Source organism: Taeniopygia guttata, chromosome 28, assembly GCF_048771995.1.
Source record: "Taeniopygia guttata chromosome 28, bTaeGut7.mat, whole genome shotgun sequence".
Lineage (NCBI taxonomy): Eukaryota > Metazoa > Chordata > Aves > Passeriformes > Estrildidae > Taeniopygia > Taeniopygia guttata.
In genome coordinates, this window is record NC_133053.1 from 198862 (window position 1) to 214021 (window position 15160).

At 67.9% G+C, this 15160-nt stretch overlaps 1 protein-coding gene across 4 annotated transcripts; it reads left to right on the forward strand.

The window, feature by feature from the left end:
- The first annotated feature begins 1719 nt into the window (after nt 1–1719).
- Nucleotides 1720–14908, forward strand: KCNN1 (potassium calcium-activated channel subfamily N member 1). Of its 4 annotated transcripts, none has more exons than XM_072919285.1 (10): nt 1720–1974; nt 6714–6811; nt 7965–8384; nt 8465–8560; nt 8893–9311; nt 10754–10895; nt 11311–11421; nt 11838–11965; nt 13009–13078; nt 13366–14908. In XM_072919285.1, the coding sequence occupies exons 3-10, from the start codon at nt 8022–8024 to the stop codon at nt 13750–13752; spliced, it is 1716 nt and encodes a 571-aa protein (XP_072775386.1). In that variant the 5' UTR covers nt 1720–1974; nt 6714–6811; nt 7965–8021; the 3' UTR covers nt 13753–14908. The 4 variants fall into 4 exon arrangements, with proteins under 4 accessions (XP_072775386.1, XP_072775389.1, XP_072775387.1 ...); XM_072919286.1 differs by lacking the exon at nt 1720–1974 and adding an exon at nt 2315–2565; XM_072919288.1 differs by lacking the exon at nt 6714–6811 and having other exon boundaries at nt 1870–1974.
- The last annotated feature ends 252 nt before the right edge of the window (nt 14909–15160 follow it).

Sequence of the window (15160 nt, forward strand, 5' to 3'; positions counted from 1 at the left end):
CCCGGGTTGTTCCTGAGGGAGGGAATCCCCATTCCCTCTGCTCCTGGAATGAGGAGTGTGTTCCCCCTGTTCCCATCCCGGGAATTCCCCTTCCCAGTTTCCTTCCTTTTCCCATCCCCATCCCGTTCCCATTCCCCGTTCCCGTTCCCCATTCCCAATCCTATTCCCATTCCCTGTTCCCCAATCCTGTTCCAAATCCAGGACCCCCCCAGATCCGCCCCATGTAATCAGGGGGGGGAATTGAGGGGACCCCAAAACATTTCCGGGATCCCCCCCCGCTTTAGGGAATCTGGGGGAACCCCTCCATGCCGGGGGGAATCCCCCAGCGGGGGTTCCCCCATTTCCCATGGGATTTGGGGGAATCCTGCAGTCCCGATGAGACAGGGGGGGATCCCCGCCGCAAGAAGGCGGAGAAGGGGGGGATTCCTCGCCCGTCCGCCCACGGGGACACCCCTCCCCACTTCTTCCACCATTTTGGGGTGGGGGGAAGAGATGGGACATTGCCATGGCAACGAGGAGGGGACATGCGGGGGCGGCGGTCATGCGGGATCGGCTGGCACCGGGAATCCCCCCAAAACCGGGCATCGTCCCCCCCAAACCGGGAATCCTCCCGAAACCGGGAATCCTCCCGAAACCGGGAATCCCTCCCGAAACCGGGAATCCCTCCCAAACCGGGAATCCCTCCCAAACCGGGAATCCCCCCCAAAACCGGGCATCCTTCCTAAACCGGGAATCCCCCCAAAACCGGTCATCCTCCCCCCCAAACCGGGAATCCTCCCGAAACCGGGAATCCTCCCGAAACCGGGAATCCCTCCCAAACAGGGAATCCCCCCAAACCGGGAATCCCCCCGCCCCATATGAGGTATCCCCCCCGTTCCCGCACCGGGCGTCCCCCAGGATATCCGACATCCCCCCCCGGTATCCGACACCCCCCCCGGTATCCAACAACCCCCCCCCGGTATCCGACATCCCCCCCCCCGGTATCCGACATCCCCCCGCCCGCGCACCGGGCATCCCCGAGGCCCCGCCCCTCCCGGCCAGGCCCCGCCCCCCACCTGGCCCCGCCCTCTGCAGCACGACACCCCCCCCCCCCAGTGTCCCCGCCCCCGGCACCGAGCGGGGATTGCGGGAGTGGGACCGGACAGAGGGACACGGACAGGGGCAGGGACACACGGACAGGGGCAGGGACACACGGACAGGAACCCCCTCCTTCGCACACACACCTTGCACACCCGCTGTTCACGCCCCGGTTCACACCACACCACGCCACGCACCCCCGTGGACACCACACCTGCACACCCCAATTCCCACCCCCCCAATTCACCCACCCCAATTCTCACCCCAATTCCCCCCGCCCACCCCGGGGGTCACCCCGCGCCCCCTCCCCACCCGCGGGGTGACACCGAGACGTTGTGGGGGACAAAGCCCCACCCGGGGGCTGCCCCGGTGTCACCGGGGGGGTCCCAGGGTGTCACCGGGGGGTTCCCACCGGGAGCAGGGGGGGCAGCGGGTGGGCGATCGCCCCCGGCCCCGCGGCTGCGGCGGCGGGCGGGGAGGGGAGTCCGTCAGGCGGCTGGAATTATCCGCAGCGGCGGCCGGGAGACTCCGGGAAGCCCCGGGAAGCCCCGGGAAGCCCCGGGAAGCACCGGGAGGCCCCGGGAAGCCCCGGGAAGCCCCGGGAGGCGGCGGGGCGGGTGCGCGCGGCTGCGCGTGTGGAGCGGCATCGCAACGGCGCCGCATCGCCGCCCGCAGCCCCCGCGGCCGCCGCCTGCGCGCTGGGGAAACCGAGGCACGGCGCGGCCGGGAGGGGCTCGGCTGCACCGCGGAGCCCTTGTCCAGGCTCGCCCCCTGCCCCCGGTTGTGCCCCCGGAACCCGCCGGGATCCCGGGCTCGGCGCCGCACGTGTCGCCGCCGCCGGGCCATGGTCAGCGGCGGCAGCGCCCGAGGGCAGCGGAGGCCGGGGGCTGGCGGCAGGTGGGTGAATTTGGGGGAGGGGGTCCGCGACGGTGGGGACCCCCCCCTCCGCTGCAGAGGGGCTGCCGGGGCTGGGGAAGCCCGTGGCTCGCGGGAATTCCCGCATTCCCGGGAATCCCCCGGCTCGGGAGGATCCCCCCGCTCGCGGGAAGCCCCCGGGGGGGCTGGGGAAGGGGAGGGGGCAGCACGGGGGGGGCTTCCCCGGAGGTTTCCTGGTGTTCCGAGGCTCCGGAGTGTCCGGGGCCTGCTCAGCTTCCCCCGGTGCGGCGTTGGGGCAGGGGGGGCACGGGAGGAGCCCCCGGCGGTGACAATGAGGACGCGCAGGGAGTGACAGTGCCCGGCTAAAAATATCGCGGGCTGCCACCCACCGCCAGCGCCGCGGCCTCAAGGTCGCTGCCCCGCCGGAGGGGACGCGGGGGCGTGGGGCGGGGAAGCCCCCGGTCCCCCCCTCCTCCCGCGCGCTGCCGTTGTCGCCAGTGTCGCTCCGCCGAGCCGAGAGCCGGCAGCGCCCGCCGCCCCCGCGGCCCCGGCACATGTCCCCGCCGCCCCCCGGCGCGCCCAGACGCTCCCCGTAGCACGGGGCCGTGGCAAGTGAGCGGGCGAGGGGGTGGCAGCGGCGAGGGGGACACCCCGGGGGTGGCCGCGAAGCGGGGAGGACACCCCGGGGTGGCAGCGGAGGGAATCCCGCGCGTGGCGTTCTCCGGTGTGGGGTGTGGGGACAGCGGGGATGCCCTCCCTTGGGTGTGGGGATAGTGGGGATGTCCTGTCTGGGGGGAGGACGGCTGTGGGGTCAGTGGGGACACCCTCCGTGCGGGTGTGGGGACAGTGGGGACGCCCTCCGTGCGGGTGTGGGGACAATGGGAATGTCCTGCTTTGGGGGAGGACGGCTGTGGGGACAGTGGGGACGCCCTCCGTGCGGTTGTGGGGACAGGGGGGATGTCCTGTCTGGGGGGTTTGTGGTGTAGGGGCACTGGGGACGCCTTCCCTGCGGTGTCTGTGGTGTGGGGACATCAGGGACACCCTCCCCGCGGGGTTCGGCTGCTCGGGGCACCCCCGGCTGATGGAGTCAGGGGATTTGGGGGTCCCCGTCCTTGGGGACAATGTGGCTGCTGTCACCAAAGGCGTGAGGAGGGCTGAGGGCTCGGTGGCACTCGGGGCTCCCCCGGTTTTGGCCGCCAGCCGCGGGGGTGGCCCTGCTGGCACAGGGGAGTGACAGCGATGGCACGGCGCGGTGACACCCGTCTCAGCGCCCACCAAAAGCAGGGGGACCCCGTGCCACAAACGCGGCTGCGACACCGCGGTGGCACGTCCTGCGGCCACCGGAGGCGGCGGGCCCCGGGGCCGCTGCCGAGCCCGGGGGGGGACACCGGAGGCTCCGGGCGGGTTCGGGCACCGCGTGGGCCTCGTGGCTTCGACGTGCGGGGCGCAGCCGCCGGGGCGGGGACCGCGGGGACACACGGGGACCTTCCCGCCCCTCACGACCTTCCCGGTGACCTTGGCCAGCCGCTGGGGACCCTGCGCTGGGTGGGCACCTCGGGGACCCCTCCTCAGCGGAGGGGATCCCCGCCTTGCGCTGGAGACGAGGGGCTCCACCAGGGCGTGGGCGAGCTTTGGGGGACCCCCGCTCGCCGAGGGCTTTATGGCGGTGCCGGGGGCGGCGGCGACCCCCGCGGGCGGCCCGGGCGGGGGTCGGCGGTGGCCCGGCGGGGGCAGCCAGGCGGAGCGGCTTTGTCCTTTCGGCGGAGCCGAGCGCGTGGGGGAGGCGCAGGGAGAGCCCGGCGCGGTGGCGGCTTTGTCTGGGGACGCCGGCGCGGTGGCGGCCAAGGGGGGGGCGTGGGGAGCCCGGACCCCCCCGCTGCACCCCCCGGGACCCCCCAGCGCAGCCCCACAGCCCGCGTGGCCCCAAGCAGGTACGGTGTCCCCCGGCCGCGCGTCCCCTCCCGAGGCGGGCGGGATGGGGATGGGGTCCCCCCTCGGGTCGGGGGTGTCGCGGGGGGCATCACGGCTGCCTGTGCCACCCCTGGTGACATCGGGGCTGTGGCAGTGTCCCCGGATGCAGTGGCGGTCCCGGGTGTCCCGGCGGGGCTCTGCGGAGGGATTTGCTCGGGGAGACCCCGGCACCAAGCGGGGATTCCCTTCGGGTGTCCCCGCGTGTCCCCGCACCTCCTGTGCCACCCCCCGCACTGTGGGGGACACACGGGTGCCACCGAGCCCGACCCTGCGTGGGGGAAGCCCCCCCAGCGCCGTGCGCTGCCCCTCTGCCCCCACCCCGCCGTGCCGCGGGGGCGACACGGGGGGACCCGGGGGTCGCGGGTGTTGCCACCCCCGGCGGTGTCCCCGTGGCACGGTTGGGCTGCGCCATCCCGCTGCTTTTTGGGGAGCCGCGTGGCCTCGTCCCGCTGCCTCTGGGCCGTTCTGTGCCCCCCCAAAGCACAGTGAGCCCCTGCCCTGCCCTGGCGGCGGGGGGCAGCGGCGGTGCCGCCCCCGGCCCGCCCCTCGCCCGCGGGTGGGCAGCGGGGGCCGGGGGCTCCCGCGGGCACCGCCAGCTGCTCCCGGCCTGGGACATATGGCCGGGACTTGGCGGCGGCCGCGGGAACCGGGGCCACGCGGCGGATTCCTGGGCACGGCCGGGGGGGGGTCTGACGCACTCGGTGCCCCCCGCCCAGCCCCGGGCCGCGGCGGCGACCGGCGGGGAGCCCCGGTGACCCCGGGGGGGGGATTCCCGCAGCCCTGAGCACCCCGAGCCTGCACACGGCGGGGGCTGCTCGCTGTCCCCGCGGTGCCACCGGATTCCTGCCTCGCCCGGCGCGGTGCCCGGGCAAGAATCAGGGAGTGGGGAAGGAATAAATCACCCCGGGAGCTATTTTTAACCGCGCCCTCGCCCCCCCCTGCAGTTGCGCCGAGGCAGCGCCGCCGCTCCGGGCCACGGGGGGAGCGGAGGGTCCCCTTGTCACCTCGCTGCCACCCCACTGTCACCCCGGGGCGCTGGGCAGCCCGGCCTTGGGGTGTCCCTGCGCTGGGAGGTGTCCTTTTTGGGATACCCCTGTCCCTTAAGGCGTTTTCCTGACCGTTTTGGGATCTCCCTGTCCCTTTTGGGATATGCCTGCCCCCTTTGGGGTTTCTCTGACTGTTTTGGTGTCTCCCTGTCCCTTTTGGGGTGTCCCTGTCCTTTTAGGATCTCCCTGTCCCTTTTGGGGTGTCCCTGTCCTTTTAGGATCTCCCTGTCTCTTTTGGGGTGCTCCTGTTCCTTTTGCTGTCCCCACCCGAGGGTCCTGTCCCAGCGGGGTGGCATCTGCAGCTCCGCCTTGGTCCGTTGTCCCCGTGTGGGGGGTGGCAGTGCCACCCGTGGGTGTCCTGATGCCTGTCACGTCCCGGAGCAGGGACACTGGTGGCCGTGGCTCAAGGACACACGGTGAGTGTGGCCCTGGCATGTCCCCATCCCCGCCTTGGGGACAATGGGGACAGTCAGGATTGGCCTGGGCATGCAGCCACCAGCCAGGGCATGCCCCTGGGGACAGGGCCAGGGGACAGGGCCAAGGGACAGGGACAGGAGCCTTCCTGGGATGCAGGGATCCATCCCTGGGGATGCTCGGGTTGGGGGAAGATGGATCCGGCCCTTCTGTGCCACCATCAGAAGGAATGAAGCCACCGCAGAGCGGTGCTTCATGAAATATTCACTGTCCCCAGCCCGCGGTGGCCTCACCCACCCCCGGCTGAAGTGACCAAAACCTTTTGCGGGCTCTGGGACCTGGCACAGCCTCAGAAGGGCCCTGAAGGGTGGGGGGAACATTTCCCCTCCGTCCCTGCCCGCTGTGGCTTTTTCCCTCCCCAGGCCGAATATTAAAGAGAAACCAGAGCCCATTTTCCTGCGAGAAATTTGGCAGAATGGAGAGAAAACGATCCGGGCCTGGAGGGGAGCCAGGCCCGGCCGCACACCGGGAGCAGCTGCCGCTGGAGCCCGGCCCCGCTCGGGGCTCCCGGGGGACCGGCCCGGGTTCCCGCGGCCCCGCCGCCCCGGGAGCCGCTGTCCCCTCCCGGTGGCCGGAGCCGCTGTCCCGTCCCGGTGACCCCTCCCGGTGACCCGTGCCATGGGGCTCTTGGTGCAATAGGGCCCCTCGCGCTCTGGGGTTTGTTCCATGCAGTGCGGCTCCTCGTGCAATGGGTTTTAGTGCGACACAGCCCCTCGTCTTATGGGGTTTCTTTGTGCGGTGCAGCTCTTCATGCAATGGAGTTTTCCTGCGGTGCAGCCCCTCGTGCTGTGGGGTTTTAGTGTCACATAGCCGCCACGCTATGGGGTTGTACTGTCACGCAGCCCCCCCGTTATGGCATCCCCACATGCAATGGGGTTTTTCTGTGACGCAGCCCCGCATGCTATGGGGTTCTTGGTGCAATAGGGCCACCGTGAAATGGGGTTTTTTGTATGGGGCAGCTCTGAGTGCAGCAGGGTTTTAGTGCGATGGAACACCCGTGCAGTGGGGTGCTCCTCGTGCCATGGGGACACTGGTGTGACACAGCCCCTCCTGCCATGGGGACACTGGTGTGACACAGCCCCTCGTGCCATGGGGACACTGGTGTGACACAGCCCCTCGTGCCCGGTGCTCGCCGGTGCAGGGGACAGGGTGACCCCCGGGGGTGGCACTGCCAGGGCAGGACCCTCATGGGCTGTGGCAGCTCTGGGGGTCCCTGCCCTGTCACTGGGGGATTTGGGGACCCCCTAACGCCACATGTCCCCTGGCCAGGCGTGGAGGAAAGCCGATGGCCCCGGGACCCCCAGACCGGCCCCGCTGCCCCTGACGGCCCCGGGACGCCCCCGGGCAGCCCCGGGGAGCCCCAGCAGGTACGGGGGGATCAGCGGGGGGGTGGGGGGTGCCCCGAGGGTCTGGGGGTGGTTTGGGGTGCACTGGGGGTCTTTTGGGTGCACTGGGGGAGGTTTGGGGTTCACTGGGGATGGTTTAGGGGGCACTGGGTGTTGTTTGGGGTGAACTGGGGGCCATGGGGGGGTCTGTACTGGTGGTGAATTTTGGGGTGCAGCGAGGCCGAACGCTGGGGAGGGGGTCCCGGGGGCTGTGAAGGGGAGGGGGCGATTTTGGGGGGGGTCGGGGGGTCTGGGGGGGGCTCCTGGAGGGGGCGGGGGGGCTGTGGGGGCGTGGCCAACAGAAGGGGGCGTGGCCAAGGGCGTGGCGCGGTCCTGGTCAGCGGGGGCGGGGGCTGCTCGGACCAATCAGATCGCGGGAAATGCTCGGGCCACGCCCCCGGCCCCGCCCCCGGCGCGCCGGTGCCGCCGCCGCGCGCCCCCGGGACCGGCTCGGGCTGCGGCGGCGGCGGGACCCGGCCCGGCCGGTAGGGCCCGGGCACGGCAGGTACCGGGCACGGCAGGGCCGCGCCGGGGCAGCGGGAGCGGCGGCGGAGCCCCCCCGGCAGCCCCGGGAGCGGCCGTACCGGGAACGGCGCGTTCGGCTGCTCGGGGGCGGCGGGGACGCGCAGCCGCGGCTCCGGACCGGAGAGGGGACAGGGGACAGCGGCCACCGGGAGCGGCGGGTGGACGCGTCCCGGCGGCCGTGTCCGCAGCGGAGGGGGCGGGACACGGTTCCGTGGGCAGGACACGGGCACGGGCACGTCCCCACGGACACGGGCGCGGGCACGGACATGTCCCCGCGGGCAGGACGCCTACCTGTGGTCGCAGTGTGTCCCCGCCGCGGGCAGGACACGGCCACGTCCCCCACGAGCGCCACGCGTCCCCCGCCGTGGGCGGGACACGGATCTGTGGTCACGGCATGTCCCCCACGGGCAGGACACGTCCCCGGGGCAGGACACGTCCCCCGTGGACAGCACCTGTCCCCACGGATAGGACACGTCCCCACAGCCGTCGCGGCCCCCGCACCGTTCCGGGAAACACCCCCTGAGGCGGGGCGGGATGCCAGTTTTCCCCCGTGTCCCCATCCCCGGTCACCCACTGACGGGGCGTCCCCCGCGTGTCCCTTGTCCCGCAGGTCGCCCCCGCGCCGCCGAGCCATGCGGGATCGCCCGGTGCTGTCGCCAGCAGAGCCATGAGCAGCTGTCGCTACAACGGGGGCGTGAGGCGGCCCCGGGGGCCCCCGAGCGCCGCCCGCACCCCGCAGCCGCCGCACCGGGACCCGCAGCCGCCGCGGCCCTGCTCCAGCCCCGGTCCCCGCGTGGTGGTGTCCCGACCGGAGCGGCCCGGGGTGGCCGAGCCCGACCCCGCCGCGGCCCCGCCGGTCCCGGGGGCGAGCGAGGAGCGGCGGAACCAGAACATCGGCTACAAGCTGGGCCACCGGCGAGCGCTCTTCGAGAAGCGCAAGCGCCTCAGCGACTACGCGCTGATCTTCGGCATGTTTGGCATTGTGGTGATGGTCACCGAGACTGAGCTGTCCTGGGGGGTCTACACCAAGGTCCGGGGGGGTTCCCGGTACCGGGCTGGGGGGCTCCAGGCTCCCACCACGCTCACGGTGCCTCCTCCGTGCCCCTGCAGGAGTCGTCGTATTCGTTCGCCCTGAAATGCCTTATCAGCCTCTCGACCCTCATACTGCTGGGGCTCATCGTCATGTACCATGCCAGGGAGATCCAGGTGAGCCCCCCTCAAATTGCCCAAAACAAACCCCTCAAATTACCTAAAAAACCCTTCAAATTACCCAAAAAACCCCTCAAAGTACCCAAAAACCCCTCAAATTACCCAAAAACCCCCTCAAGTTAACCCAAAACCCCCTCAAATTACCCAAAAAAACCTCCAACTACCCCAAAACCACCTGAAATTATCCAAGAAAACCTTCAAATTACCCAAAATTCCCCTCAAATTACCCCAAACCCCATTCAAAAAAGACCCAAATCCTCACAAAATCCCTCCCAAAACCCCCCAAAATCCCCCCAAACCCCCTCATCCACCCTCCCACCACCCCTCAGCTGTTCATGGTGGACAACGGCGCCGACGACTGGCGCATCGCCATGACCTCGGAGCGCGTCTTCTTCATCGTTCTGGAGCTGCTGGTGTGCGCCATCCACCCCATCCCCGGGCAGTACCTGTTCACCTGGACGGCGCGCCTGGCCTTCACCTACGCCGCCTCGGTGGCCCACGCCGACGTGGACATCGTGCTGTCGGTGCCCATGTTCCTGCGGCTCTACCTGCTGGGCCGCGTCATGCTGCTGCACAGCAAGCTCTTCACCGACGCCTCGTCGCGCAGCATCGGCGCGCTCAACAAGATCAACTTCAACACGCGCTTCGTCATGAAGACGCTCATGACCATCTGCCCCGGCACGGTGCTGCTGGTCTTCAGCATCTCCTCGTGGATCATCGCCGCCTGGACCGTGCGCGTCTGCGAGCGGTGAGCGGTGGCGGGGACGGGGATGGGGAGGGATGTGGGTTTTGGGGGTGGGGTGGTCCCGTACTTGGGGTTCTGAGGGGAGACACAATGGCCACTGTTTTTGGGGTGTGGGGTGGTCACGTTTTGGGGTTATTGGGATTTCAGAGGGGGTTCTGAGGGGGGACACAAAGGCCACGGTTTTGGTGTCCGGGATATCCCCGCGGTGTGTCCGGGCTGTCCCCGCGGTGTGTCTGGGCTGTCCCCGAGGTGTGTCCGGGCTGTCCCCGCCCCTGCTGGCCCCGAGCCCCCCCAGCACCCCGGGGTCGCGCATTAACCGCTGTTGTTTTCCCTCCCTGCCCGCTCTGCTGCTTGCAGGGACAAACTGTGAGTGACCGCGGGGACTGTCCCGAGCGACCGTGGGGACCGTCCCGAGTGGCCGCAGGGACCGTCCCTCGCCCCGGGCTTCTGCTCCCCAAAATCCCCAAATTTAAGATTGGCTGTGGCTGGGGGGGCTGCGGGGTGCGGAAAGGGGCCGGGAGCCCTTTTCCCCTTGGAACCTCAGCAGCCGCTCCCTGTCCCCTCCCCGCTGTCACCTGCCTTGGGGACATCCGTGCTGGCTTTGGGGGGACTTTCAGTGGGCCCCAAAAGGAGCTGGCAGTGTCCAAAGGGGTTTTTTCCTCCTGGGATCCGATTTTTGCGTTTCCCCTCCTGTGCCTGCACGTTTTGGGGTTCCTGGGCGGGGAGTGCCAGGTGTTCCTTGGGAATGCAGGTCCCAGGAATTGTCACTGTGCTGTCCCCACCCTGTCCCTGCCATGTCCCTCGGTGCCGGGTGAGGTTCCAAGCCCAGACCGGGTTGGGAAGCAGCAATCCTAAATTCCTGACACTTGACACCCCACACCCCCATCTCGGCTTGTTCCTCTGTCCCTTTCCCCAATCCCGTTTCCCTTTCCCCAATCCCATTTCCCTTTCCCAATCCCATTTCCCTTTCCCAATCCCATTTCCCTTTCCCAATCCCATTTTCCCCAATCCCCCCCATTTTCCCCGCATGTCCCCGTGTCCCCCTGTCCCGCTTGGCCGCTGCTCCGTGTCCCCCGGCTGGGCTTGTCCCCACCCTCGAGGGCAGAGGGGTGGTGGCACCACCGTGTTTGTGACATCGGAATCTCACAGTATTCCCCTCTGTCCCCACCGCGGTGGCCCTTGGGGCCGCGTGGTGACATCGCTGTCCTGCGCTTCTGGGGACAGCGGTGCCACCTCTGCGCTGTGCCCTCATTGTCCCTGGGGGACACGGCCTGGCCATGGGATGTCCCCATGGTGTCCCCAATGCCGGGTTGGGGACAACGCCACAAATCCACCACGATGAGCACACGGGGAGGGGTGGATATGATGACCATGGTGCCAGCTGAGCTGGTGGCACCAGCGGTGCCAGCAGTGCCAGCGGTGCCAGCGGTGCCACCACCCCGCAGGTACCACGACAAGCAGGAGGTGACCAGCAGCTTCCTGGGGGCCATGTGGCTGATCTCCATCACCTTCCTGTCCATTGGCTACGGGGACATGGTGCCACACACCTACTGCGGCAAGGGCGTGTGCCTGCTCACCGGCATCATGGTGAGGGACATGGGGACAGCCAGGGGACACGGGGACACTGACAGGGGACAGCCAGGGGAGATGGGGACACTGCCACGGGACAGCCAGGGGACATGGGGACACTGCCAGGGGACAGCCAGACGACAGCCAGGGGAGATGGGGACACTGACGGTGGACAGCCAGGGGACATGGGGACACTGACAGGGGACAGCCAGAGGACATGGGGACACCACCAGGGGACATGGCAGGGACACCTTGGGGACACAGCGAGGAGATTTCCCACCTGGGGATTGTCCTGAGCTCTGGACCGAGAGGCGACCTGGGAATTTGGGGTCTCACTGAGGCTTTTAATTTAATTTTTTAACCCCAAATTGATCCCAAAACGCCAGTGAAAATGCTGTCCCCTCTGTCCCCTCTGTCCCCGCTGTCCCCGCAGGGCGCCGGCTGCACTGCCCTGGTGGTGGCCGTGGTGGCCCGGAAGCTGGAACTGACCAAAGCCGAAAAACACGTCCACAACTTCATGATGGACACGCAGCTCACCAAGCGGGTGAGACCGCCAGGCTCCTCCCAAAAAATGGGGAAAATCCCGTTAAAAATGGGGGAAAACCATTAAACTTGGGGGGGGGGGGGGGTTGGAATCCATTGAACGCCATTAAAATGGGAAAACCCCCATGAAAACTGGGAGAAATACATCAAAATTGGGGCAAATCCCATTAACACTGGGAAAAAACACACGAAAACCAGGAAAAAATGGGAAAACCCCATTAAATATGGGAAAAACTGATTATACTGTGGAAAATGCTATTAAAACCAGGAAAACCCCTATTTGAAACTGGGAAAATTCCCATTAAAACCTGGAAAAAAGAGGAAAAACCCACAAAAACCAGGGGAAAATGGGAAAAACCAGGAAAAATCCTATTGTGAAGTCCTTCCATGGGTGATTCCCGGGATTTGGGGCTGCAGGTGAAGAACGCTGCTGCCAACGTGCTCAGGGAAACGTGGCTCATCTACAAGCACACCAAGCTGGTGAAGAAGATCGACCACGCCAAAGTTCGGACCCACCAGCGTAAGTTCCTCCAAGCCATCCATCAGTAAGTGCCATCGCTTTTCCTGCTTCCTTGTCACCCCCATGTCCCCAAAGTGTCCCCTCCCGGGTGGGTGACGGGCAGGCCCCGGGGGTTGTCACCTGGCTCTGGTCTCTTGTCCCCTGGTCTTGTCACTGTTCTTTGTCTCCTGTCCTCCATTCCAACTGTCCTGCTCGCCTGGCTTGTCCTCTGTCCTGTTCCTGTCCCCATTCTTGTCCCTTGTCCTCTGTCCTGTTCCTGTCCCCATTCTTGTCTCTTGTCCCCTGTCCTGTTCCTGTCCCCATTCTTGTCCCCCAGCCTTGTCCCCATTTCTTGTCCCCATTCCTCATTCCCTGCCCCCCATTCCCACTGTTCTTGTCCCCTCTCCTCTCTCTTTGTCCCCATCCCCTGTCCCTGTCCTCCAACTCTGCTGTCCCCCATCCCCGTCCCTGTCCCATCCCTGCCCTCATCCCTGTCCCTGTCCCTGTCCCTGCCCCCTGCTGGGGACACCAGACCTGTGGGGTGACCCCCGGGCCCCCCATCTCCGGGGTGGGGTGTGGGGGTTACCGGGAGTGTCCTGGCTGGGACAGGGGTGTCCCTTCTGGGGTCCCTTTCAGGCTCCCTTTTGGGTCTCCTTTGGGGTCCCTTCGGGGTCCCCTTTGGGGTCCCTTCGGGGTGGGGGCGGTGACACTGCTGCGCTGTCCCCTCAGAATTAACCCTTTGTTTTGTGTCCCTTGTGCCACCCTGCAGGGCTCAGAAGTAAGTGTCCCCTCCCCTCCCCCCCAGCTCTGCAGGGTATGGGGGGGCACCCCAAAACCTGCGGTGACCCCCCCGGGGGCTGCTCTGGGGGAGGGGCTGCATGGGGGTGACAGAGGTGACAGGGGTGACAGGGGTGACAGCACTCCTGGGGGTGACAGGGGTGACAGGGGTGACAGGGTGACAGGGGTGACAGCACTCCTGGGGGTGACAGAGGTGACAGAGGGGGTGACAGCGCTCCAGGGGGGGTGACAGCACTCCGGGGGAGGTGACAGCACTCCGGGGTGTCCCCAAGGCCGCTGCTGTCCCTGCAGGCTCAGGAGTGTGAAGATGGAGCAGCGCAAGCTCAGCGACCAGGCCAACACCCTGGTTGACCTGGCCAAGGTGAGGGGATGGATCTGTGGGGTCACACCTGCCCTGAACCCCCGGATCTGTGGGGTCACACCTGCCCTGAAACCCCCCAGGTTTGTGGGGCCACACCTGCCCTGAATCCCCCTGGACCGTGCCTGACCCCAGCCCCACTGTTGTGGGGTTCTGGGTCCATCCCTGACCCCAACCCCGCTGTTCTGGTTCTGGGTCCATCCCTGACCCCCACCCCGCTCTTCTGGTTCTGGGTCCATCCCTGACCCAGCCCCCGTTCCGGTTTTTGGGGTCGGTGTCTCCCCGAGCAGACGCAGGCGCTGATGTCGGAGCTGCTGGCGGAGCTGCAGGAGCGCCACGAGGAGCTGGAGAAGCGCCTGGGGGCCCTGGAGGCGCAGCTGGAGGCGCTGGGGCTGCGCCTGCTGGCCCTGCCCGGGCTGGTGAGCCAGGCCCTGGGCCAGCCGCGGCCACCGGGGACGGCGGGGACAGCGGGCACACCGGGGACACCGGGCACACCGGGGACAGCGGGACTGTCACAGACACCGCGGCCACCGGGCACACCGGGCACACCGGGCACACCGGGGACATCGGGGACATCGGGGACGCCGCGGCCGAGCGCGGCCACCGCCCCCTGCAGCCCCAGCCGCGACCCCCGCGCCGCCCCCGGCAGCCCCCGGCCCGCCTCGGACAGCGGCTGAGGGGCGGCGGCGCGGCTCCGGTGTCACCGGGGGTCACCGTTTGTCCCCTCGTGTCACCTCGGGCAGCGGCCGAGGGGCGCTGGGGTCACCCCCGTGTCCCCTTCTGTCACCTGGGACAGCGGCTGGTGGTGAGGGGGGACACGGGGGTCCCTCTGTGCCACCTCTGCCAGGTCACGGGACGGGGGGGGTGGGGACACCCCAGTGTGGGGACACCCCAATGTCCCCTCTGTCATCCCCCCCAGCTTTGGGCTGTGCATAACGGGGTGGGGGGGGAGGCTGGGGACACCCCCAGACCCCTTTGTGTCCCCCCACCCTGTGAGGGCGGTTTTGGGGTGCGGGAGGGGTCACAGAGCCCTTTGTGCCCCCCGGTTTTGGGGTGCGGGAGGGGTCACAGAGCCCTTTGTGCCCCCCGGTTTTGGGGTGCGGGAGGGGTCACAGAGCCCTTTGTGCCCCCCGGTTTTGGGGTGCGGGGGGGCCCCGTGTTTATCTCTGGCCATCGTGTGGCCGTGCCCGTAGCTTTGTTCTGGAAAGCTCCGTATAAAAACCTCCTGCGTTCACTGTGCTGGGGCCCCCAAAACCCCCCCAGGGCCCCCCAAAATCCCCTCGGACCCCCCCGGGAACCCCCCCGGGACCCCCCAAACAATGGGAGCCGAGCTGAGCTTTTTTAGGGGGGGGGCTGGGAGAGGGGAGGGGACAGGGGGGACAATCCAGAAGCCCTGAGCGGTTTTGGGGGGGTGGGTCTAAAATTTGGGGACAGGGTGGGGGGGGTCGGAGGGGGGTCGGGGGAAGGAGAGACCCCCGTGGTGACCCCCAAAATGGGGGTGGGGGTGTATTTTTTGGGGAGGGAGGGTTTCTCCATTCCTGGCTCCACCCCCAAAGTGACCTTGGGGACGTCACCTCTCTGTGCCTCAGTTTCCCCCAGCTGGAAAATAGGGGTGGGGGGGTCTGGCGGGGGGGGGGCACCCCTGGATGCAATACTGAGCCCATCCCCCACCCCCGGGGTGGGTCAGGACCCCTCCCCACAGCCCTGGACCCCCCCCCGGGTCCGGTTCTGTTCCACCCGCGGTGTTGGGGGGGGGGAGATTTGCAGGAATTTTGAGTTTTTTGGGGGATTTTGGGGGGGGCTGAGGCGCAAATTAAAGGAGCCTGAACTGGACGTGTCACTCTCTGCTCGGCCTGGAGGGTCTGGGGGGATTTTGGGGGCTTTGGGGGGATTTGGGGCATTTTAGGGTGGTTTGGGGGCAATTTTGGGGCGGTTTTGTAGGGATTTTTGGGTGTTGGGGAGGATTTTAGGGGATTTTTGAGGTTTTGGGGCGTATTTAAGAGGATTTTTAAGGTTTTGGGGCGGATTTTGGGGGACCCCTGACCCAGAAGTGTTGGGGACACTCAGGGGGGTGGGGAGGTGGTG